This window comes from Xiphophorus hellerii, chromosome 4, assembly GCF_003331165.1.
Source record: "Xiphophorus hellerii strain 12219 chromosome 4, Xiphophorus_hellerii-4.1, whole genome shotgun sequence".
Classification (NCBI taxonomy): Eukaryota; Metazoa; Chordata; class Actinopteri; order Cyprinodontiformes; family Poeciliidae; genus Xiphophorus; species Xiphophorus hellerii.
Window position 1 is genome coordinate 31,162,568 of NC_045675.1, and position 26,302 is coordinate 31,188,869.

Consider the following 26,302-nt stretch of genomic DNA (forward strand, 5'->3'; position numbering starts at 1 on the left):
AATATAGGAGACTAAATTAGGCCTGCCATGACCGAATTTAAGACCTGTAACTGACGTTTTTCAGGCCAACGTACATTTTCTTTAATGAATTTAAGACATACGAGATACATCTCAAATGTCAAATAATGTTTCCCAACTGATGAATGTAGCGCCTTCAGTGACAATTTGCTGCAACTTAGGTTCACAAAGAAGCCCTTCCTACCACCAACTATTTATCTAAAAAGGTTTCACCCCTACAACGATGTTCAAAGAAAAAACAAACATTATATTGGGATTTTTTACAACCTATGTGCTTGGCCATCAAGAAAGACGACTGCAGAGTGAAGCTCAGCAGTGGCGTAACGAGAGAGAGAAAGTAAACATACTCATGTTTTTATGGCGCGTTTCATAAAACATTGCTAGCAGGAGTAAAATGCTAGCATGACATTTGTCCTGGTGGGACAAACATTTCTGCTTCTGTTGAGGAAAACACATTAAATTTGACACAATCAGTATTGACAATAAAACAAAACTATTAATACTAATTTGTTATTTTTCTGCACTTAAAACCAGCGAGTTAATTTTTACAAAGTATCAAGAGAGAGTTCTGGAAAGATAGACGTCTGTCCTTAAGTCACTCCAACTGTTATTGGCCACCAAAAAACAAAAGCAAATAAAAAAACCAACAACATATTTTAGATACTCCACGCTGAACATTTCATACCCAGGGTGTCACAGGGCTCGTTCTTCCAAGAGCAAATGTCAAGTCCGGTGAGAAGAACAGCATGGTCGTGCCGTTTACCTCCTTTCCCCACCAGACCCGACTGCCACTGACAGAAACTGTTGAGGGACTGGTCAGCATGGTGATTTATATTCAAGCCCAGCTGGAAAAGAAGAGCGGGAAGTTGAGAAAAAGAGGGAGCGGGTGTAGCTAAGTTTTTTTAGTGGTGTCTAGTGAAATATGGAGGAATTTAAATTTAAACCAACGTTGGTTCACTTACGGCGTCGTGTTCCAGCAGGAGCAAGCTGACCACCACGATGTTGATGTCAGATCCAATGGTGCCATCTTTAAAAAGACTGGAAACCTACAACAACACTGAGATAGTCAGCAGCAGAAAATCAAACCATGGACAACTCCATCACATTTTCATGTTTTATGTTCATTTTCATTCATAGTTCATTTGCTTCTTACAGTAGAAACATGAAGAAATGCTTTACATTTTAGAGCATTACAGCATAAGACCGTAGACAATGGAAATAGGGAAAAAGTGCAAAGAAAACACCCAGTATTGAAAATGTGTGATTCAGACTAATATTGGGCTTTCAAACTTTAACTATAACAAGTATTGTTTTTGTAATCTGGAGCTTTCTGCGGCACACCATTACGACAAACATTTTTGGAATAGAACAGTTTAACTTGGACATTTGAGTTTGTTGTCCCATAAGAACATAAATTGGTACTTCATGATTGCCTGGGGGAGCACATATAAGCTCTGTACACACTAAGATGAGCACTGTATATTTTTGTAAACGATTAAGAAAATATGGCAGGTTACGGCGCCACAGAAAATGTTGTAGTAGGCATGCCAGGCCATTAGGTGGCACTGTATAACTGCTGTAAAATGACACGAACAACACAGAACGGAGCCATTTCTGTCGTTTGCGAGAGCGAAGTGCATGCGGGATGGACAGAGAAAGACAAAGCTACTACATTATTGTTTAAAAAAAAGGCGCGGCTCGCATGGCCACATGGGAACACAAAACCAGTGTTTAGAAATTTTAACCCGGTTTCAAAAATGATCATTTCTGGTCTCCTGAGAGGCTCAATTATATGGACACACGGCCCAAACTATACAGAACTTTTGCTGATAAACTTTAAATTATCTTCATGTTACAATTGTGTTTCATTTTTTTTCCTTCAGCACTTTACATTTTCAATTTTCATGTTGGACAAGTGACCAAAGAGCTACCACGTTTAATTTCCCTTTGGGCTAAACAAAGTATTACTGAATTGAATTGAACTGAGGAAACATCAGCTCTCATAGAGTTAAGCTCTGTCTGTTTAGTGGCCATTTTCCTTACCAATGCTCCTTCCAGTTAAAGGCCAGGTGCAGGTGGGAAACTTTTGTGTGTGTTACCTAACTATTATTATCTCCTCCCATCCTTTCACCTCTCCAGTACTCACCATATTCATGATGGTGAGGACGTAGGTGGTGACGTTCTCCCTGCCGTGTTTTTCCAGCATCTTCCTGTCTGCCACCACCAGGGTCTCCACATTCAGACCTCCCACCCTGTTGGAGTTGATGGGCGATCTCCTCGCCCGCCCGGGCTCTTCCACCTCGGGCGCAGCAAACTCATCCGGCAAGATGAAGAGGTCCCCAACGGGAGGCTGGGGAGCATCTGAGAAGTAAAAAATGAACATGAATAAAAGTGAGAGGAGAGGATCCACGCACAGAGGGAAGCATACACAAAGAGTCAATTAATTAGAGGGGAATTAGAAGAGGTGCCGATTTATTTTACAAATAAAAATATGAATTCTGTTCAGCCTCCTTTAATATGACACCCCTGCAGAAACTCAGTGTGAGCAGTTATCATTAGATGTCACTTAATCTGTAAATTTAGATATTGTAAAAAACAGTGAAATGAGTTAGATCATTTCCATTCTGAAAATCATATATATATATATACTGTATATATATACTGTATATACATATATATATATTTTTTTGAGTAATTTGTTTGTAGAGACATCATAACCCAATTTCTTTATGGTTTCTGTTGTGTGTGCTTTGTTTAATTTATTGATTTTAGTTCCATATATACAGAGTAGGTGTGGAAAACGAAAAGCATGTTTCTTACCTAGCAACCAGGAACAATAAATCTAAAAAGCATGAGTACTTTGTGTCATTCTGTTGTGAAAATTCGAACAAAAATTTGAATTTTCTGTTGTGAATTTGAATTAGATAATTCATGCATTAGCTATAATATCCATATTTAAAAACATTTGTTGTTTCTTTATTTTTTCCCCCCGAAAATGATTTAAAGATGATTGTGGGACATCCAGAGAGGCTCTTCCAGACCCCGGACCTCTGTCCACAATAACAGCAATTACACCGACTAAAACGCGCTGGACAGTTGACGACAGAAGGAATACAAAGTTCCCTTACATACATTGCTTGCGGCGCCCGCAGAAGTGTTGCCGCTGCGGTTTTCCGTGTTGGTAGTCGTGGTGTGTCTGCGCTTGGTGCTGATGATGGGAGCGGTAGGGGTTCTCATCGCTGCTCGATCTTCGGTGAACAACGTGCTCTGCGGAGCGCTTGTAGACCACATGCGGGTGATGACCATAGGGGGCGCTGTAGTTGTGCCGGTCGGCCAGATGTTGAGGTAGCGGAGCGATCAAGTACTCCTCGTTAGCGACCCGGATCAGGCCTGCCTGGAAAACACACACGCACGCACACATTTCACAACTAGCTCAATCTTAAAGTTTGCACGTTTGGCTGTAATCAAATGCATAAACTTTGATTCTGACACAATGTTATAATCAAAAGCAAAGTTTGATTACTTGGTTGGTTGTAATCAAATGTTTGTTTTCCAGGAACCCAGCTTTGTTACAGACTGCTCAAACGTAGAGCGGGAAAAAAAAAAAAAAATCCATCCACCGCATATTGAGGCCACCGCTAGTTGACTCACTAGTTGCGTTTCCATTGAGCATAAAATTGCGCTAATTGGAATTAAAAATACATTTGTTTATTGGAAACATGCCAATTTAAGAAAAGCTCGTGTTTTTTGATCAAATGTTTTTGAGCTAGGATGAGGTGTTTCTTCGGCCTTACCAAAATCGGTGTACTTCGCAAAGCTGCAATGGAAACAGTTTTGTCACATCATGTCGGATTGTAGACAGCAGCAACGCGATTATTTGTAGCCACTGGCCTCCTTGGACAATACACAGCCGGCTCCACCAGAAGTCTCACAGCATCGTCATTCGAAAGTGTTGAACCCACTACTCACTACAATTTTCCCAAAACGCTGCATACATAAGTTGCCACAACTTACGTGTCAGGAGCTTGACATTCCAACGCCTCAATAAGACGCAGACGTCTTTTCTGATGGCTCATAATGAGCGCTGGCACTATGGCTGAATTATGAATAAATCTTGTGTACATTCAGGTGTGATTTCTTATTTAATGGAAATACTACAATTGAGAAATTGTGTGTTTTTTTTTGTCATCAGTAGAATATTGACAGTTTTGCGCACATCTGTAACAGAAACGCAACCAGTCAGGTCTCCCAAACCTGTCCTCTGAAGAGAATGTCCAGCTGAATCTTAAACATTCCACCTGATCACAGGCGTCTACCTAATTCACCTCAACAAACGTACACAATGTAGCGCTGCAGTCGACACACATTCAGGCTCCTGGCCATGCACCCACTGACCCATTTGTGAGTGGTGTGTGTGAGTATCATGTCCTGGACTGTGTATATGTATGTGTGTGTTTGTGTGAAAGAGCTCTATGCTCCAGTTGAACTGACCCCATTCCCCTTAGACTAGCAGGTGACAAAATAAACTTAGGCAGGACAAAAGGGAAGCCATGGTGAGGCTCTTGTTGTCAAAACACTGCCTGGGTATATGGCAGACTGCCATCACTCCATCCATCCTTCCATCCATCCATCCATCCATCCATCCATCCATTCATTCAATTCCTTAGAAATCTGTTGATTGCACCAATCCTTGATGACTCAGTATGAAGATTTTCCATGATGCTACTTGCTAGGTCCATTGGTTGTCAAGTCTTCTGTCCTGTCAGTGATTGGCTGTATTCAAACTCTCTTTATGTAAAGAATCTTGAGCTTCAGCCATTAGGTGTGGTCTCAAAGTAAGGAAATGTCATTGGCAAATAAAGATGACTAGAGCTTCCTACAACAGAAGAAATCCCATGAACTTGATATTGACCTTTTGGGACTTAGAGCTTCTCCATGAATACCTTTTTTTTTTTAATCATTCTGACTTTTTTCCATGCTAAGTGCTAGTTTTCCAGTGCTTTGGGGTTCTTTTGGTATTTCTGGTTTTATCTCAGGAACCTTTGGAGTAACCTCTGTAACCTTTTCAAGACTGATGGATGTTAGGGACTTTCTCTCCTGAATTTTTATAAACTGGGGCAGAATGTGTTTCTTTTTACTTTTTACATGGTTTCCTAATTCATGCCAGACAGTAAATAAGCCTGAGTGTGGCTGGTGCAGCTGAACCAAGAAAGGAGTTAATCAGACTAAATTCTTGATTTAAAACAGGGACTAATTATATCTCTACATAGGGCCTGGTTGATTCAGACAGATTTACTTTCTTAATAAATTAAATAGTGTTTTTAAAACTTCTTTTTGAGTTAACAATTGAAACAATTAATCATATTAATTGTGATGAATCGAATATTGAAATAGTTGTCAACTAAGTAATTGATTAATTGTTAAGTGGAGTGCACAGACCATTTGATTAAAGAACAACATACTCAGACAAGTACTTTAGACAAAACTGTACAAAAGAAATTATACATTTTGCATTTAAGATGAAAATTTAAAAACCTGTCTGCAAATATGTTTTACCCAAAACTCCTAAAGTGGCACAGTTTTATCATCACCTCGTTCAAATTCTGTAAAAAAAAAAAAAAGAAAATCTCCTTTTAAGCAGTTTTTGACATCTAATTATTAACTTGTTAATCAAAAACGAATCAATAAATCAGCCCTACATTATATTGCTGTTAAATCAAGCAGGAAGTGCTGAGCTTTTCATAAGTTATTTTTTAGCTGCAGATGCATCTTTTTTGTTTTACAAATGATCAAGCGTTCCCCAGAGGAATGCTGTGTTATTGTATTTTATTTAAGGAAATGTTTATTTTCTGATGTAAAAAAAAAGAGAAAAGAATAGATTAATTTGCATTCCTTTTAACGTATTTCTAATATCGTCTAAGGAAATTCTGCAGAATGTGCCTTTTTTTTTGTCCGATTAATTGTCAGAATAATCGATTGCTAAAATAACCATTAGTCGCGCCCCTACAGTATTCTGCACGGGTGTAAATACTTTTTTTGCAGCACTGCACTCCAACAGTTCCTTCTGCCAGACACGTGACCACGTAGAATGGGCATCAGCCAATGAAAAGCGGCCCCTCTGGTAAGGTCCATGAAGTCCACAAGGAAACAATGAACTTTTTTTTTTTTTTTCCTTCTTTTTCTTCCTTAGCAGCGAATCCATTAAGAGACTAACATAAATGGCTGATGAGACTTTTTACTCCGTTTGCGGCCACGGTGTAATTACATATTCCTTTGGCGCTTGCCTCTCATTTCCCATCACTCAAAGGTTTTATTATTGACCCACCTGAAGCACAACCATCCAGCACTAAAAGCATCATCGCTAACGTGTCTGCCCGTCTACCACGTCTCCCCGCTCTCCTTTCCCAGCAGCGAGCAGATGGAAAGCTCTGTGATGATAATGACAGGAAATCAATCCCATCTGCAGCAAACAGTTAGAACGGAGCTTTGTTAAAGCGTGTGAGCATGTGTGTGTCTGGATTAAAAGTCCTTTTGTCAGCATTTGTTTTTGTGTTGCAGTGAATACCGAAGCGAGTGTTTTGTGTCGTGGGTATTTAGGTGAGCAGATTCCAGATGCATGGATTCTCCTCTGTTCTGTTTCCCTGCACACCTGTAACCTGTTGGTGTGACTGACCGACCTCACGTTCGGTCAGTCGTCACCTGGTTTGCTCTGCCCTTTGCCTGGGCGGTCTGCTTCCCGTCATGTTTTATCCCTAATCTTCGGATGTCTGTTTGTTTGGACGCTCGTGTTTGAAATGCAGCGATATAGTTCGTCGACTCGATAACAGCTCCGGCAAAACACCGAGCGCTCCCCGTCACAGGCCTGCGTGGCAATAAATATCCATCTGATTTGCTCTGAATGAAAGCTCAAAAACTGAAAACAGATTTGTGTATCCGTGGTTTTTCTTCTTCGTCTCCTTCGCTTCAGCGGGAGTTCCCCAGCCGTGCCACATGGACGAGTTCAAACTGGGTCCAACTCCCACAGCAGCAAAAGTAATAAAATAATGCCATATTGGTCATTGAGCTTTTTAAACCTTTAACAGTTTTTTTTTGTTATATATGTAGGTGGATTTTATGATAGACCAACATTTTCTTCACATTTTTCCCATCATAGTGAAGTCCTCTCATAACTTTTCCTGAGCTCTAGGCCCCGTTTACACAATTACTCGAATTTTTTTTTTTTTTGTTACAGTTTCACTTTTTGAAACCAGGTTTCAGAGTGTAGGTTTTCTTTAACAGAGGTGTGAAGTACTACACAGGTGCGAAACTGCACTTGTCCAGAACCCACGATTGCAGATAACAACCAAAACACTGGCGGCTAGCATCAAGCTAACTTAATCGGTTCAGTTTAACACAAATTCTAATAAGGAATACACATGGAGATGGGTTACTGTTTTCCAAATTAGCTTGAAGCTAGTGAGGAGCGAGCTATAGGTGAAAAGCACATGAGCATTTCAACGACTTGTTAAAATCACAGCGCCATATAGTGGCCTGGCATGACAACTACACTGGGTTTAAAGTGCCTTGGCGGTGCCGTCTAAACATTAAACTGACAACTTTCTGGGAATTCCTTTGAGACTCATGCAAAACAATTACATTTGATTCAGTCTTGAAAAATGTCGACAAAACGCCAAAGCAGACATCAAGTCATCAGGTATGAGGCACAGAAATACAGCCACTCACACTCATTTATCAGTCCCTCCAGTTTTTGGCGATAGAAATGAATGCAAAATCAGCAGATCACAACATCACTTCATAAACAGTGATGATAACTCCCGCCTGCAGGTGGCAATGTTTCTTATTTCTACTACACTGCTGCCTCAGCCACATGTAGTAGTCTGTGATCCATTGGCGAATAACAAAAAGTCACGTTTACCGTCATACAAAAAACATGCAAAATCCCTTGCAAATATTCCTAGTGCAGCACCAAGAAATCTGAGTTTTGTTTTAAAAAAAAACACAAAAACTATCACAAAATCCTGGAGGGACTGATTAGAAAAACGGGATTCAGTTGCTGATGATTGAAGTGGCGTCAACTAGGACTAAGACACATTTTCCAGACTCTTTTCTTTACTTTTCCACCATGACTCTAGATTACTGGACAGTGTTGCTGGGTCTTGAGCTTGTTTTCCATCCAGAAAATGGAGATAACTCTTACCTCATCAAAGTGCCTTCTTCCACATCCACAGAAATATTTAATGAATTTGAATATGCATCCCAAATTAGGCTTGTTTTTAAGATTAAAAGTATCTTTAGAAAAGAACTTCAGTGCAAAACATAATTCCACATAAGCCCACATTTCTGCATTAAACATGTCTTTTCATTGGTCTGACATAATATTCAAATCTTAAATGTCATATTTTTATTAGCTGTAAGTGGAAAACCATCATAGTAGACAGAAATAAAACCTTGAAAACATCCATGTATGTAATTAATCTATGTAATTTTACTTGAGTTACTGAAATAAATTACATTTTCCATTTAATTTGAGAAATGTATCCCACCTTTTAAGAATGTCAGCAACCAGGAGGCGATAGCATTGCAGAATTATCATAGATATGCACATTTAAGGTGGCAGTTTATATGTTTGATAATTACAAGAAGAGTAGATTGCATATAGAGTCTCCCAGGTGCCCTCGTTAAAAGACTATAATGTAATGTCACCAGAAAAGACCTCTGGTGATCTCCTGACATTAACACTGGGTACGACTTAGCGAAATTAAAGGGCTAACTGTGTTAGCTGAACACCTTTTTACTTCCTGTCACATATTCACCATCGCACATGGTGAGATAAGAGGTTAGAGAGGAAAACTTCCTGTTTGGAAAAGCTCTCTGGAAATTTTATTTATTTATTTTTTTAAAACGGCTTTTTCTCTGTTTTTCGCTAAAATTGTTGCAAGCTCCTAAACGCTTTTGCTTGGCAGTGCAACCATTTCAGCCGAGCTTGTGTCTGTATAACTGTATAAACTAGTCTCTTCTAAGGGCTTCCTACCAAAATATTACGAGGCAAATGACTAAGTGCTTACATGCTGTTAAAGACTGGGGCCGAGCAGTGAGAAGCCCCAAGCTGGTGATTACCGAGCTCTGAAGCACATCTGCACTCCAGCTCAGCGGAGACCACATGAGCACAGTGTGTGGTGAAGAAGAAGAAGAAGAAGAAGAGGGAGAGGGAGAGGTGGGGCGGGGGGGAAATCATACGGGAGCAAAGGAGGCCCCTCAGGCATCTAGCATACTCAATGGAGTCATAGTCGGAGTAATTACAGTTTGCTTATGTCAGTGACGTGTCTTTAAAACAGGGTAGAAATCGGGTAAAGAAGAGATGTTAATTTTGGATCTTGGATCAGAACGAGACAAGAGCAAAGCTGAAATGACAGGGCAGGACACAGACTTTCCCATGCGGCACACAATGTGGCATTCATGCTAAAATAGCTGGGCAGCTAAGCTTCAGCGGCACAGTTTCTAATCACCTGATTAAAGAAAGACATTTATAGACAACCCCTGTCAAGATCACAACGACTTAAATTGTCACTCACACGATAAAGCCACTTGCGTGATTTAAAAAGATGAACTGCTGTGCTTTCATTCTGTGCACACAAAAATCTTTGGATAATAAATATCAGTTCCGAGGCATCGCAGAGTATTGCAGTTTTTATATGAAGTAATTGGGTCAAATGCCAGCGCCATCTTGTGAGGTAATCAGGGTAAGTCAAAACGTAAACGACCAAGGCTGAGTGCACAGAAGCAGAGGAAGTTGAGAGCAATTTCAGGGAAGATTTGAGCGATTTGTCTGCACTTTTGGAAGAAGAAGCTAGGGTGGAGTGATGATGATGAACAGGGAGCTGGTTCTACTGAAGGACTGCAAACCTATTTTTTATTGAGCCTTATTGATCAGGAGGCAGCAATGACTCCAACGTCCCTGTGGAGGAAGGGTCAGAAGATGAAGGTTTGGAGTTGGACATCTATGACCTCCAAATCCCTGAATGGTAATAAACAGATCTATGTATATAGAAATAACTCATCTTCAATTCTGGTTTAAGTCAAATAATCCAGTTGCTTTAAGTAACTGGTCCAAGTTCGCCGTGTGTTCCAACATATGAATGTTCTGCGCGAGGCGTTTAGCAAACCTTCCTATTCCTCCTATTTCCAAGCCAGCAGAGATCACCTCTCTTCTCCTGCACGCTTACTCTTGCAGAATTAACCAGTAGTTGGAGCCCTAATTCAAAGTAATTAAATTCGAAAACAGATAAAATACACACACACATTCACAAAAGAGGTGTGTGTGACCGTAACATGCTGTTCCTCTGCCAAGGGTGCATCCCTGAGTCACAAATCACAGGTTTTGAAAGGCAAAGCCAAAAAAACAGAGACGTTTTTCTGGAGAAGATAACTGCCTAACAGTAGGTCATCATGTAAACATGGAAATATTTGGATTTTGAAGTTCCTGGAAAATAGACCTTTGTCATGTAGAACATTTTTTAACCCCTGTCGGAGATTAAACTGAGTGTTTTAGCCATAAATTTGTGTACATTTCACAGCGATTACACAATGAAGCCAAACTATAATACAGTTAAAATAAAAATAAAATGTTAGCTGTGAACTGTTTTAAATGAATATGAATGAATGAATGATAAACCTGGATCAATTCAAACAGTTGAAAATGTTTAGAACCGTTCCTCCAACTGATGCCATCCAAAAATACTACAATCCAACCAGGGCAATTTTCTGGAACGAATTTCTACCCTGGGTGGTAAAAACCATTCTGGTTCGTGAAAAAGGTTCCTCCAGCGGAAATGCGCCTTAAATCAGGATGTGCAGCTTTACAAGAGCTGGGGTGTCATTTTGGAATCCCATGCTGTCCTTTCTATTCCCGGGCTTTATGGATGGTTTTGCTCTTTGCGGTCAATCTTTTGTTTCCCCTTCTAGTCTTCTTTTCACGGTACATTTAGATAATCACGTGCCTGCTGACTGACAATTATTCTTTTTTGGGCTGGCCTGTCTTATTTCTGCACTGAACGTATTGTTAATGCTGCTAAGTTGGCAAGCAAATTGTTTTTCTCGCACATTTAACGCTGTAGCAATTCATGTGTTGAGCTACGCGCTCATTTTCGACAATGAGTTGTTGAAAACTGCTAAGTGAGACTAGCACAACACAGAATAATCAAATGTCCTCTTTTCATAATTTTTTGGGGGGACCAACAAGCATCCTTAAATTGACTGGTGTGATGCATAGAATACGACAGCCTTTCTATAATTGGACCTACTCTGCAGATGCTGCCTACTGGGTGCTTCGGAGCGAACAGTGGCGAAGAGCACAACGGGTTTATTTATACAGGTAGAGCGGAAACACATGTAGACACAATGAAAACTGTGAGTCGCTGTAGCAGGTGGTTAGAGCAAGTGTAGCTTTAAGGACGAACCAGAAAATAGACTTCATACCATCCTGGTTGCAACAAATGAGTGACGAAGCACATCGTGGTGTGTGCAGCTGGTATATGTGTTTCTGTGTATGACAAAGGTGCCAAAGATCCCATCACTCACATGGACAAGAAAGCTATAAATGGCAGGACAAAGTGAGAATTCATTACAATTCACTGAAGATGAATACGTAAACTAAAACGTCTACACATTTTTATGTGTTTTTGTGAGCCTGCTGCTTTATTATTTCTATTTTTACAATTTAATACAATTTCAGATTTTTGTGTTATTTTTGATCGCGTTCAAAAAAATGAGCTACTTTTCTTAAAGGTTAATTTTCTAGGCTACAGAAGTGTAATTGTTAGAGATGGGCAGATATGAAAATTTGGGCCAATATCTATAGAGACTATATATACTGCTGTTCTGGGATGATTTACCAATATTTTATGAAATTTTCTGCTCTATTAATCATCGGAATAATTGATACGTTACTTGATTACTAAAATAATTGTTTACAACAGAACTTACAATGTTTACAACAGACCTATTTACAATGTCTAAAATTCATAATGTGCACTCTCCTAATATTGTTAATATTTTTTGCACTACTTCTTCAGAGGATTCCCTTCACAGCTGAATTAAGAGTTTTGGTCTTTGGAGTGCCTCCAGTAAGAAACCATCACAGTTAAGATTAAATACCCAATGTTTTATTGTAAAAAAGGCATATATGAAATTATTTTAATAAAGTTTTTAAAAAATATACCAAACTTCTGGTCAGTTTTGCCATTTCACTATCTTCCAACAGCAACACTCTGTTGAGTGTTAAAGTGACACTAGTGGGTCAGATTTGATGTATGAGGACTGTTTGTTAAAGCTACAGCATCCACTTGAACACTTCAACGGTGGCCATTAATCTTGTGTGAGAAAGACTTTGCACATGCTGAAAAAAGTACACAGAAGTACACGCACACACACACGCGCACACACAACACAAACACTGTGTTTTTTCTCTTCCTTTCATGCACACACCATCCATATCCTTCCACGCTGAGAGCCTGACTCTCCTCTCCTGCTGGCATCTTACGGTGGTCACTACATCACTGTCAGCATCCAGACCACCAGGGAAAAGCTCCGGGTCACTCCGCTGCTGTATCACCGAGCCCCGAGCTCCACGTCATGGAATTATGGCCAACCTGGAGACGTGAATGGAGGCGGGGAGACATTCCAATTTGTTGGCCTTTGGAGAAAGTGGACAGGTACAAATAGCCTGAGAGCTTTCTGGGAATCAGTCACTTGAGGGTTTTTTTGTTTTTTTTTTACCTTTGGAAACAACCTGCAAGATCGGAAGTCGGTTGCCAAAACACAAGAAGCACCAGTTGTGCTTCTATTCCTTGAAATATGCTTAAGGTTTTAATGTAACGCATATTCAGATCTACAGTCTTAGGAACACGACAAGCGGGAGGCGACGTCACTCCCGCTCCGTTAATTTCCTATAGGTAACAGTTGCTTGTATTTCTTTGGCCAACTGACACGCGAATGTGTCGTGTAACACGAATGTATGCTTACACGACAACATTTGTGTACGTGAATTTTTGTGCATGACACAGTAAAGTTGAAAAGTATTTAACTTGTTGCCACAACCGCCGTTGCTATCCCATGTGTTAGGTTTTTACCCCAGTAGCAACGATTTTCGCCCAATGCCTTTCGTTGTTTCAAACACAATACGCTGCTGAAAAATCTAATGAGAAAACAATATCTACATATTCAATATACAAAGTGCTCTTATATGTACACTAGAATCATCTTTTGACATTTTGTCACATTACAACCACAAACTTTAAAGGTTTTTACTGGGATTTTATAGGATTGACCAACGTGGGACCTGATGGTGACAGTGGTAGACGTCTGTCCTGCAATCAGAAGGTTGCCGGTTTGACACAATGTAATAAACATGGGGAACCAATATGTAGTTCTATACTTTATTTTCTCTTGCTTTTATTTTGTTAGTATTTCCTCTAACTCAAGTAAAGCACTTTGAACTGCTTTGTTGCTGAAAATGTGCTCTATAAATAAAATTACCCTACCTTAAACTGGCAAAATCAGGAAAACTACCACTCTACAAATCTGGTGGAAGGGAGAAATACTGAAATCAGTTCTCATTGCCTCAGCTGCATGGCGAAAATGGCGTCACTTTGTCCTGCAGCCTTCTTGTCACAACTCCCCTGTTGAACCTTTCGTCCCTCTCTCCAGGGAAAGGGACGACACTGAACTCCCTCTGCTCGGTCCTGGTCCGATGCAGCGAGTGAACACCTCGTCAACGTTAGTTAGTTTATTTCCTGATAACGTGAAATAAACAAAAATTATTATTATTTACTCAACTATTACTTACTGCCAAACTTAAACAGAAACCCCAAGTGAAAAGCACAGAATCTTGTTGTTGTAAGATGACAACACGCGTGCGGGTATAAATACTTTCTCCAAGCAGTGCAAACAAAGCTTGTGAGTGACTGTTTCTGCCCACATCATCATTTCTCTGCCTTTCCCTGAGCTGGTTTTGAAATGCCTAATTAAACTGAAATGCTGTGATCAAAACAGCAGTTCTCCAACTGGATTTCAGCTCTTGATTGCTCCCTTTGCATTGTGTTCTGCAGCCTCTAACCTCATCAAGCATCAATTACAAGTCCTGGGAAAAGAGCAGAGGCTCTCTTCACACCACAGGGAGCCCCTCAGAACTCTCCTCTTACAACAGTCACCGCTGGTTGCCACAACACGCGGCACCGTGTCAACGACGGCCGTCAGACTCCAAGTTTGATCCCAGTGCTTGACATGGAGGAGGGAGGGCTATTTTGGCAGCCTTTTTTTTTTTTTTTTTTTTGTCTTGCATGCAAGTGTGCAAGCACTCAGTGAAGTAGTAAATTGAGGTACGGGGAGGGGCCGCAATCAGTTCATGGCATCCCAGTCTTTTCATCCCTGACCAGATTCTCAGCCTACTGCCCCTTAGAACAATTAACTGAACAATACAACAGTGGATTTAAAAAACATAGAAAACACCAAGTCAGCATCGGATCAAATTACACTTTTATCTCAAGTTTCGATCCAAAATAATGAAGCTGACATGCAGCTAGAAATGCTAGCTTACATCATCAGAGGTCGTCTCTTTATGGGGTTCTCCCAATCTTTGAGAAAAAAAGGAAAAAAGGCCTTACTAGGAATATATTAGCTCATTTACACCATTTATATTTCCACATTCCGCATTTTTTTTTACATATTAGAATGCTGACACAAATAATTCATGAAACGCTTCATGGGTTATCGGAATAAGTCAGAGATAAAAAGGGAAAGTCTGTGTTTTAAACACCACTGGACTTGTGGGCTACCAGGTCGCTCTGTGAACTTTCTCTGCAGTGTGATGCTCTTGTTCTTGTTCTTGTTCTTCCTCTTGTTTGTGGAGCCAATTGCAGGCTAACCACAGCGGTCACCCTAACTTACTGTGTCAGAATTTGAGGCTTCCAGCTGTGTTTCATGCACACCAACCCACACACACTGCTTATGTTTGCAGCAAAGTTATACACAGAACAGGCGTGTGAAGTTTTACCACGATGGACTTTTGATGTGTTAAGATAATCATGCCTTTACACTAACACTATGATCCGTGAAGTCACAGAGAACTTTAATTTTTTTCCTTCTCCAACTTTGAGGCCACATAATAAAGTTGGTTGAGACTTTTTGGCAGGAAACAACTTAGAAAGGTCAGTAGACTGTTTGTCTGCCACTGACTGTTGCTCAGCTGACAGCTCCTGCTGTGACCTTGCTGTGTTTTCACTTGCATGAGGAGACGCTAATCAGATCGCATCACTAAGGATCCATTTTAATGCAATGTGCAAACAGCTGGGCTTAAATGGGGCCATTTGTATTTGAATAAGAAGGGTATGACACTTAACACTCTACCTACCAACCTACCTACCTTTGAAAAGTATTTATGCCCCGTTTTCTAATAAATGTAACTTACTTTGATATCTATAGCTAATATTGAGCAAAACCAAGAACCAACCTTCACAAGCCACCTACCGTATTTTTGGGACTATAAGTCACTTTTTTTCAATTTGGATGGTCCGGCGACTTATCGTCAGGTTTTTTGTTGTTGTTAAAGGTTTTATTGGCTCTAATGGCCTTTATTAAAAAGTGGTCAGACAGGACAGTGGGCAATGAGAGAGGGGACATTTGTGGCAAAAGTCACCAGGCCGGGAGTTGAACTTGCGACAGCCTTGTCGAACACTAAGGCCTCCTTAGTGTTCGACAAGGATTATGATTATGATATGCATTATGATTTGCCCCTGCACCACCACAGCACTCCTTCATGATGCATTTTTTTGACTGAAGTTAATTCATACTGACCGACATGAACAAAGGAGCAATACAATCTGCTACACGTGGGCTGAAAGAAAGATAGGCAGAGTTGGAGAAACATATCCACAGTTGGGTATTTCAGTAATGCACTGTGAGGCTTGTGAATGATGCAGTTGCATCCCCACCTCCTGGTTGCCAGGGAGGTGAATATGCGACTTCACCTCTTGGTAAGTCGTATAATCTTACTAAGAATATACGACTAGTTATACGACCTAGCTAGTTCATTTGATGCTTTGTGAATGTTGCAGAAGAATTGAAGCTCTGTGGTTCTAGTAAATAGGGGTATGTCTAAAAAAACCCCACACAGGTTCAATGAGGAACATTTCTCTCAAACACAGATGGTTTAATAGGAACCCTTGGCCAACCTTGGACAGTTCCTTCCACCTTTTCTGCTGTGACTCACAACTGGAAGCCGTGCATTGAAAAGTCATTAGATGATATTTTGCACGGTGTATCGATGTCAGGGCTCAGGAGGTGGAAGTGGAAAACAAATGCTTTCATTTGCGCTTTCCTCACTCTGGATCTGACTGCTCAACCTGTCTCTGACTTGTCAGGGCCTGGGAAAAGGTCACAGCTAAGAATCATGGTGGGCTCTTCCACAATCAGACAGTCAGACGCTGGGTGTTTCCAAGCCTGGGATGTTTTTAGTTGGAAGACTGACATGTGACATGTTCGTCTTATAGGAAGTTTTAAATTTGTTCAAGAAGCGTGTTGTAGGAATAGCCAAGGTCCCTCAGATATATATTCTGATCTTATGAAGGGCCTGGCAGTGCAGGAGTCAGATCAGCTCTGGTCTCCCCAGAAGAATCCTACCCCAGCAAGGGGGGCCGGGAGCACAGAGGGGAGCTGTAAATCACTTCAGTTTTCTGCATTTACTGCAGCGCTGAGCAGCTCTGAACTTGTTCTACATAGTAAGAACCTGTGTGGTTGACACCCACCAACCCCCAAAACAACCAAGCAGGGAGGATTGGGGTCAAGCAGCGTGGCGACCCCAAGGAAAAAAAGGAGACCCCCACCGACAGCACCCCCCATGAGCTTCTCTTACAAATCACACGAGCATTACGCCTGCAATGACATCCTTTTATCTCTCGCACAAAACCGAGGAAGACAACTTTATTGAGAGGAGTGGCGTGAGTGCGGTGCTCCCTAAAGACGGGGCGTGTGAAAAACAAGGAGCACGGTCGGCTATCGTTGAGGATTTACAGTAGAAAATCCCACGTTGTCATCAATCCATCTAGCTGAGCTCTTAATGCCACCTTGCCCTAGTCTTTATTTCAACAGCTTCCATCTGTTTAAATGAAACCACTGGCTGCGGCTTGGCGCGGTCGCTGGAACTGACACCTCCGTTGTTACAAAGTGGGCTGGGTTCAGGAACCCTATTACAGGCTCCAGCCCCTCTTTCCTCTTCGTTGTTGAAAGAAGACAATAAAAATGAAGATCAGAGAGACTCTCCTTTTCTCGACACCTTCCCCTCTGCTCCACTACCCTTTGACGCCGACTGAGTCGACCGCTCTCAGTAAAGAAAGTGATGGACTCATCGCTCTCTGTAAAGAGACCGTCCAGGCTCCCAGGGAGTTTCAACCCCAGATAATAACTTCGCTCTTCTCGCACAATACTTTCACTCTCTCTTTCACCCACCACAGCCCAGCTCGGATCACCTCTCATTCACTCCTTCACACTCTTTGCTTTTCTCTCTGTTGGGTTCTGCTGGTAATCTCTCCTTTCTCTGACCGCCTATCTTCCAGTGTGTTGCCTTAATCCCAACTTAATCTTTTATTTGAACTCATCAGTGAACGGAGCAGGCTCATATGTCTCCTTCCCTCATTTGTACTTAATAAAATACCCCAAGCAGAAGACTGGATGTAACGGGGTTAAACGGCTGCAGTTGTCCAAATCCTATCACTAGAGACAGAGATGGAGAGTTCAGAGAAAGCATTTCGTTCTATTTGGTTAAAATTGTTTTTAAAACAAAATAAGGCTTTTGGGGTACGTCTCTATCGTTATTGCAGATTTAAAGAACCTCCGCCACAGTCTCAAGTAATGGTGCACAAAAACTGACGTTTAATTTAACCGATCTTTAAAAAGCCTGATTCCAAACATGTCCGATAACAATTTTTCAAGATATAGCAACAAAGTTGCCAAGCTGGCAGAAATGGGGTAACTCACTATAAAGGTGGGTTGAAAACGTTAATAGTTCAAAACTGCCCAAAGTTTCCATGCTCTTATTTCTATAGTTCAAAGTCCTTTTATTGGAGAGCAGAGACATTGTGAAGGAACTAGAAGTACAAAGTAGGAAATAGTGTTGACCGTCCTTTACATGTTGCTTCATGCTGCTGGTCAGCTGGCTGAAAGAATTTGACAAAACTATTCCCTCACTAGCAAGGAACCCTTTTGGTCTATTCATATATATTAAGGCCAGCACAATGATTTGGGTATTTTGTTTAGCATATGCATGAAAAAAAAACACTAAATAAATGTTTAACCGTAATACTTAGAAGTGAACTGATTGCAGCTTTCTAATCTGATCTTTAAAAAGCCTGACCTGCTGAATTAGATTTTGACCAATACCAATTTTGTGTCTGAAAAGTAAATGTGCAGACGAAGTCACTAAGCTGGCAGCAGTGGGTTGACTGCTGTTAACCGAGGACGGGACCTGGATGTCGGGTCTGTCAATCAGCCCTTTCTCATGGCAGAGCCAAAGGGGACGGTGGCTGATTTCAAGACCTTTAAGGAGGAGGACAAGATCAGTGTCTCATGTAAGTATCGGTCAATTGCCGATTTCCTAAAATTAAAGAAATCAGGGCCACCCTGTCAGTGCACCCCTAGTAATAATCAACATTTTAAATTATTTTAGCAGCCTCCATACTGTTATTGGTTTTTATGTTTTGAAGATACATTTTTACTGTGATACAGAGAAATTGTGGATATTTTAATTACAGATAAACCGATCCGATATAAGTATCGGTATTAGCCCTGATATTGAAAATAATTCTAGACCACGCCCAATCCATATGGGCAGATCTATTGAGTCTAATTCTATGCTTTGTGCTGTTGGCAACATCGTGCTTTATCATTTATTTTACATTGTATGTAGAAATCCTAAATGCACTTTGTGAACCATTCGAAAAGTTTTTTGCAGCTTATTCCTACATGTTTGACCAAGTTAGTCGCTTCTGTCAGTTTCATTTTCTTTATTATTCTTTTTACATTGGCCGTTATACTCCTAATTGCACTGAATGAACAAATTAAAGCTTTGTTGTCTTTACATGTTTGACCAAACCTGTGAAGATATTGGTGTATTTAAAGGCTGTACTGGTGCAGAGTTATCAAATCAATTTTTAATTTATGTCTGTGTTTTAAAAAAAAGAAACATTTTAAGTCAATTTAGTGCCGTTTTATTCTATTGGATCGGTATCAGCCAGTGCTAAACCTCAGATATGTGAAAAAACAAGTGAAAAAAGTGGATTGGTTCATGCCTAGTGTTTATCCTACGTTGGCATATGCTGAAGATCCTGTACCAGCCCACTAATACAGATGGCTCCCAGATCAAAACAATCATTCCGGCCCATTCAAACCCAATCACAACCCCGTCTGGATGTGTCCTCGCATCGCCGTAATAGAACGGGTCAGTGGTGTTTTACTGTGAGTGGAAGCAAACCAAATGAAAGGGACAATGCAAAGATTAGCAGTGCCAACCAGGCGACTCAAACGTCACCCCGGCTTTAATTGCTGCGAACGAGGGGAGACGTAGAGGGAGGGCAAACTGAGGACAGAAAGAACAGAGCAGGAGGAGGAAGAGAGGCAGGGGGTGAGAGGATCTGTGGAGGCTGGATGAAAAATGGAGGAAGAACTTTTATGGCGCTCTGACTGGTCCATCTGGTTGAGGCTGGTGTGGGATGTGTCAAGGAATGTGTGAAGCTCTGCCGGCACCTCGTAAACCACAAATGAAAGCAGAGGATCTTGTAATTACAGAGTCTCTGTGGTTTAAGGGGAAGTAGATGTCTTGATTTCGAAGAGTCTGAATAAATCAGAGAGAAGGAGGAGGCTCTTGGTGTGTAAAGCAACAACTTAGAGCAAAAATCTAGGATGTAGAATGCTCTTAATTCTTAGGTAACGTCTATAAAATCAGAATATGATCAACCAGTTTACATGATGTACTGAAAAACACTCACCCTTCAAAAGGTAGGAAAACTAAAACTATGGATTGCAAAGGATCAAAACAATGTTGTACAAAAGTATCAGTCAGGAGAAGAGTACAAAAAACCCCAGCATTATTTATATCAACAATAGTTGGAGAAAAAAAACGAGACATCAGAATAACATTATAAAAACAGAGGTTAGACTGTGATCAGAAACACTAACAGGTCGACAGACTTGGAAGGAGGTGAAGAAATTTTCAGTCTCCTGGATTTCTTCACATGCCTCGGCTAAAAAGTAGGGTTGTAAGAGACGCGTCTTTTTTTCATAGAAAACACCCAAGTCTAGCTAAAATCTCCCAGAATCTTCCAAAAAATGTAAACCTGACTCAAAAACATTATCTGTTTTTGGTTTGTTTTACAAACACCATTAAGTTCTGACCCAGGTTGAGAGTAGAGGTGGTACAAGGCTGAAGCCTGCGACCCGTATACAGAGGCCTCAGTACTCTTTGCAGCCGTCAACCATTCGATTCTCGGCCCATTGACCTTTTCCACGTCTTTCCCCTCTCCCACAAACCCACTTTAGTCTTGATTCACAATCAAAATAAAGGCCACTTGAGCAAAAATATTCTTTAAAATCCCCAAAAACCTTCAGGTGTCAGCTAAAAAAAGTGAAGATATAGAGGAGTTTCATTTTTCAGCATCATTGCGACAAAGCACACAAAACCCACAGTCCAGAACTAAATTAGATAGTAAGCCTGTAAAGTGACCTGGGAAGGGCTCTGGACAAGAGATGTCAGCACAATCGGGATTGATCTCAAAAGAACTTGCGAGGTAAAGTGGTCACATATTGTCAAGTAAGAATGGTGATGTGGGAAACCAACAAGAGGGGCTTCAACAGAGTTTTAAATTAAGGGTGTGCACACTTCGATTATTGCACTGTTTCCATCTGTTTGGTCTTCAGCTGAATTGTACTGGCTGAATGCCATACTATGTAAAAAAAAAAAAAAAACCATGTTAAAATGATTTATGATGTTTAAATTCCTGGAGTGCACTTTGGAGCAGCTGGAAGTAGGAGTGCGCCGATTGCAGTTTTCTGGCCGATCTGGCCAATTTTGGTTGATACCAACTTTTTTTTGTCTGAAATGTTGCTAAATATAACAAGAGAGTTGAAGAGTTGGCAATATTGGAGTGACTATTAACTGCAAATGTGCAAACACGACCTGGTCGGCCGGTCCGTCACTCAAACTTCTCCCACAGGAGAGGAGAAGAGAACAGAGGCTGATTTTTAGACCTTTATCAGGGGATAGCAATGCAATTATCGGCCAATCACTGATCTCCCAGAATTAAGGAAATTGGCACTGATAAGTGATCAGTGCACACCTGCTTGTTAGCACTGTTGCCTTGCAGCAAAAAGGTGTACCTCTCGCTCAATGACCTCTCACCAATACATCGATGAACGTTCCAGTTTACATTACGTTTACATTACTTAAGATTGGTACTGTGACATGTGTACAAATAGTAGTAGAAGACAGTATGTCTTAGGAAGTCAAGTCAATGATCTTGACCTAGAGAAAAGTGTCCACAAAGTATTTAAAAAACCCAAACAGCTGTTCTCTAATTCCTAAATACCATAAGTGACAATATTAAAACTTAAAATAAACATTAACATAAAATACTGTACTACTGCATCTTTTTTTGGGAGAGGGCGGTTGTGCGGTTCCCACAATGGAGTGGGAACCGCACAATGGAGTTTTTCATCTCAGCAACTTTTACCACAGCTCAGAGGAGTCCACTTACCAGTCCGGAACATGTTGATATGGCGGCCGAGGAGGCTGACACGTTGCGAATAAATCCCTGATACAAACAGTGGTGGAGCCCCTCATCGCCTATCACCGTGGAGATGCCGTCCGATCCGACCGTCTGCACGGTGAACCCCGGGCCGACCACAGAGGACGGAAGCAGGTCCAGGTACATGTCCTGCCCAAAGGCAGACAGCCGATAGTGCAAGGAAAGAGACAGGGACCTCCTGCTGCGACGGCCTCTCCTGGTGACATCGTGCGTCAGATATGTGCCATCAGAGTCCACCTCCACTGGTGTTACAAACACGTAGTCTGAAGGAAAGGGATGGACAAGTCAAAGAGATCCACAGGAGTATGCAGTCATGCAACAAACACAAAGTAGTACATAATTGCTAAATGGCATGAAAATTATACACAGTTTTTCATCCATCCATCGTCTACACCAGCTTTTCCTTGAAGGGAAGCAGGGTGGGCTGCCTGGCACCCATCGCCAATGATCACACAACTCTTGAGGAGCTGCAGAGATCCTCAAGAGCTCAGGTGGAAGAGTCTGTATACTGGTGAACTATAAGTCTCCATTCCACAAATCTGAACCAGTAAGAGGTGATGTTTGCAGTTTGTCACAAGCCATGAGGGGCAGACACCGAACTTGGAATAAGGTGTTTTGCGATCATCTCCATGAGAAAACATGATGCTGGCCATATCATGTTGTGAGGGTGCCTGTCTTTGGCAAGAAAAACTGGTTGGAGTTGATAAGGAAAGAAAAAAATGCTGGAGGCCAACAAAGACTTGAGACTAGAGGTGCAAATCACTAATTTCCTTAATTTGGTGAGGTCAGCGATCAGCTGACACTGACATGAGAGACCGATCTTATCCACCGTTCCTATCTACATCCGCAAAGGTCTGAAAATCAGCCACTCTCCCCTTTTGCTCTGCCATGAGAGAGGATTGACTGACAGACCCGCCCACCTTGTTGCATGCGCAGTTAACAACAGTCACCCCATTGTTGCCAAATTTGCAATTTGGTCTCTAAATTTAGCAACTTTTGAGACCAAAAATAGTATCGGACAAAATCACAATCAGGAGGTGAGTTGTTTTTTTTAAAAGATTGGTTATCAGCCAATGCAACCCTACTGGAAACTGCGAAGGTGATAGAGACACACACCAAAACCCTTGCACCTGTGTAAAGCCTGAGAGGTGAGGGACACAAATTTTCACTTCACTTTCCTGATTTTTACTTTTCCTTCCAGTTCACATAAAATCCCAAACACATTCTGACTAGACAAAACTCAAGGTGTGTGAATGTCTCCTGTAAACCACACAGTCCATGCAGCACATAGATACGCAAGCACATTTTTTATTGTTTTCTATCTCTTTGGGGTAAATCCTTCAACACTGCGTGCTTGGGACTAAGTCAGAGTGTGCAAATCGTCTGCACAGTTTTTACAAAGCAGATGTAAGGATTCCCAGAAAAGAGAATCCTTACATGGGTTTTGCACTAACTGCCTCTCAGACTGAATGGAGCAATGGAGACATAACGTCTCTTAACAGGGGGTTGCTGAATTTTTATTGCACAAGCAGCTGGGATGTCACCCAGACAATAAGCTTGTTTTCACTTCAGACTTTCTCTTTGCCACCACTGAAGCCAGCTGTACCCGTCGCTTCATTCCCATTCGCTCTACAACTGTGGAACAGTGCCAGCTGGGACACAACATCCAGAGATGTCAAAAGACAAGCACTCACCATAATTTAATCCGTGGCTATGGCTGGAAGAGTAGCTGGCCGTAGCAGAGTGGGAGGCGTGTGTGCAATAAATGTGCAGAGTCTGCAAAAAGAGGAGAGAAAAAGCCATCAGTGGACAGGTAGCAACAGGTTGAGACCAGAGCTGGAAACTGGATACCATAAAAAGGTGATGAGTGAAGTTCCCCTGCTGCAATGTGAGTTTTACACTTGGGTTTAATTTGGCATCACTTTTCAACACAATGAATGAAAGTCAGTGTGAAGCTGCTGCAGAAAAATGAAATAAAATAAAATAAATAATAATAGTAATGATGTTTGTCTACGTTCCAAGTTCGCACGTCCTGAGAATAAAGGTGAGGAAAATAACTCTTGCCGACATGCCTTAACGATGCTCCAAGTCAAGAAGGTGGAGAGAAACTTGACTCTGCTGCAGCCGACCGGCGGGACGGGTAAAGTCCATATCAGTAGAAACAGGCAGTCCATGATCATGGCATGCAGAGCGGACACCTCCGAGGTTACCTCCGAAAAAAGCGCAAAAGCAACAACAACCTGCGGCAGCGCATAATGCAGTAAACTCGCATTGTTTGGTGGCTTCGCTCCGCTCTGAGCTTTCAGGTGAAGTCAGCTGGCTGCAGCGGCCGGTCTGGAGCGCTCATGAGGGCGTGTGTGTGTGTTGGTAGTGAGAGTGTGTGTGTTTTGATGAGGAGCGGACCGCAGTAGCGCGGGTTATCAAGGGGAGAGGCGCTAACTGAGAGCTGCGCTCAGTTCGGTGTGCTGGATGAGCCATAAGTCAGCTGCAGGCAGCCAATCAGCTCGCAGTATCCTTCTGCCTCGCGAAGATGAAAAGGAAAGAGATTCTCCTCATGGCAACGACAAACTCTTAACGCTGCGTTCAGAGGCAGCTCGGAAATGTCTCTTTCGAACTCTAAATGAGAGGATAATTACTTCAGAGGGCTCTTTTTCCCTACTTTTTAGACGCTGAATCAAGTTGAGGAAATACGTGTGATTTACGTTCTCGTTATAAGGTTATTGTAAATGTTTCACCTCGTCTAATAATACGGAAGTTACTGTGACATTTTCCGAAAACTAATTCACTAATTCGGACGTTTGTATTTCTGGAACATGAAGTAGACATTAAACTAGAACCATGAAGGCGATGGACGGAAGTCCAGACATCCCACCGCGTAAACAAGAAGGATTTATCCTATGCTTTTTCGTTCAGGATGTTACTAAAATAAATAAATAAATAATATTGTACTTAGTCTAGTAGTCAGAAAGTACATAACTGTATTATTAATTCTATAATATATAAAATAAAAGTGCTGCCAAGAAAATAATAGTCTTTTTTAATCCCACAGTGGTGAAATTCACAGCAGCACAGTAAAAACATACAGCCAACCGAAAACAACAATATCTAAAAACAATATAAACCAGATAATAGTGAAAAGGAAGATAAAATAAGATTAAGTAGACACCAGAATATCCAGGAAATTTTTAACTTACAAGATACGTACATAGTACATTCTTTTGTACAAGGTTATATGTGAAAAATGGGACTAGACTTATTGTTTATTTAAATATTGCACATAAATATATGTCGTAAAAATCTTACACTTTAATGCGGCATCCTCATGGTAAAACATGGTGGTGGCAGTATCAGTGGGTTACCTTTTCTCACCAGGAACACTGAAGCTTGTCAGAGTTAATGGGAAGATATACAGTAGGAAACCCTGAAAGAAAAACTGACTTCAGACCGGAGTGTTCATCTTCAAGGAGGACAACAAACCCAAACATGTAATACCAGCCACAATGGGTTGGATTAGATCAAAGCATTTTCATTTTAAAGTATTAAAAATGGATAAACACTTTAGTGTCGTAATGTTTGTAACTGCTTAAAATGGAGGGTTTTAAAAAAAAAAAAGCTTTCCCCAAAATGAAACCATGGAGAACAGAAGGAGGGCTTCTTCACCAACCAAGCATCAATGTGAAACATACCTTAATAGAATTAAATGTTAGCATAGAAAACAACAGACGTGACTGGAAAATCAGCTTTTTCTCCATAAAGATCAAAGACTCTGTTTCAGACAGAAACCTTGTCTGTATTGTGACGTGTATAAATGTCAGATGATATTCTCCATGTTTCGTCACCACATGGTAGAAGACTGCATGAACCCCCCGATGACACATCAGATCCAGACTGATGAAAACTCATTGTAGAAAGAAGAAGAGCATCAAAAAGCGTACTCAGAATTTATTGATTGTTACGAAGCGAGCTGGCCCCTTTATAGACCGAGCGCACTTTATAGTCGGGCCTCAAGAGTTCCTAAAAATCCAGTAATGAAATCAACTGCAGGTCATAATAAATAAATCACTTAGCACCGAATAAAACAAACAAAAAAAACCCCTCTAAGTTAAAGCGCTTCTTTAAAAACATCCTCTGCACCTTTAGCTGCTATTGAACTACTGACCCAGTAGCTGCCAGTTTTGTTTAAAATCTTGGACGAAACTATGTCAGCCGCTGCTGACTGCAATAAAACAAAAGGACATACAGTATATCATAATCCAGATTGAAAAGCCATGGGACTGTTCTTTCTTTCCGTCTCTGGGTTCAGACCTTGAAGACAAGCTTTTCTCCAAATGTCTTCTTGTTGAACTGGACCATGTTTGACTCTACTTTGGATTCTGTCTGCATTCGTTGATTGTTTCATTAGTTGTACTTTATGTTGGCTCTAATTTGTATTTCTT

At 41.1% G+C, this 26,302-nt stretch overlaps 1 protein-coding gene across 2 annotated transcripts in view; it reads right to left on the reverse strand.

Annotated features, from left to right (window-relative positions):
* adamts18 (ADAM metallopeptidase with thrombospondin type 1 motif, 18) overlaps positions 1-24,405 on the reverse strand; it is a 75,020-nt gene extending 50,615 nt beyond the window's left edge. Inside the window, exons 1-7 of one of the 2 annotated variants that reach the window (XM_032561434.1) lie at positions 23,939-24,405; positions 23,561-23,642; positions 21,816-22,129; positions 3,151-3,412; positions 2,165-2,379; positions 981-1,064; positions 704-863 (exon numbers count right to left, since the gene is read on the reverse strand). In XM_032561434.1, coding sequence (XP_032417325.1) covers positions 704-863; positions 981-1,064; positions 2,165-2,379; positions 3,151-3,412; positions 21,816-22,129; positions 23,561-23,642; positions 23,939-24,046 — 1,225 coding nt within the window. In that variant the 5' untranslated portion in view covers positions 24,047-24,405. Of the gene's footprint in view, positions 1-703; positions 864-980; positions 1,065-2,164; positions 2,380-3,146; positions 3,413-21,815; positions 22,130-23,560; positions 23,643-23,938 lie in introns of those variants that run through there. The other variant, XM_032561435.1, reaches the window with a different exon arrangement.
* Between the last annotated feature and the right edge of the window lie 1,897 nt (positions 24,406-26,302).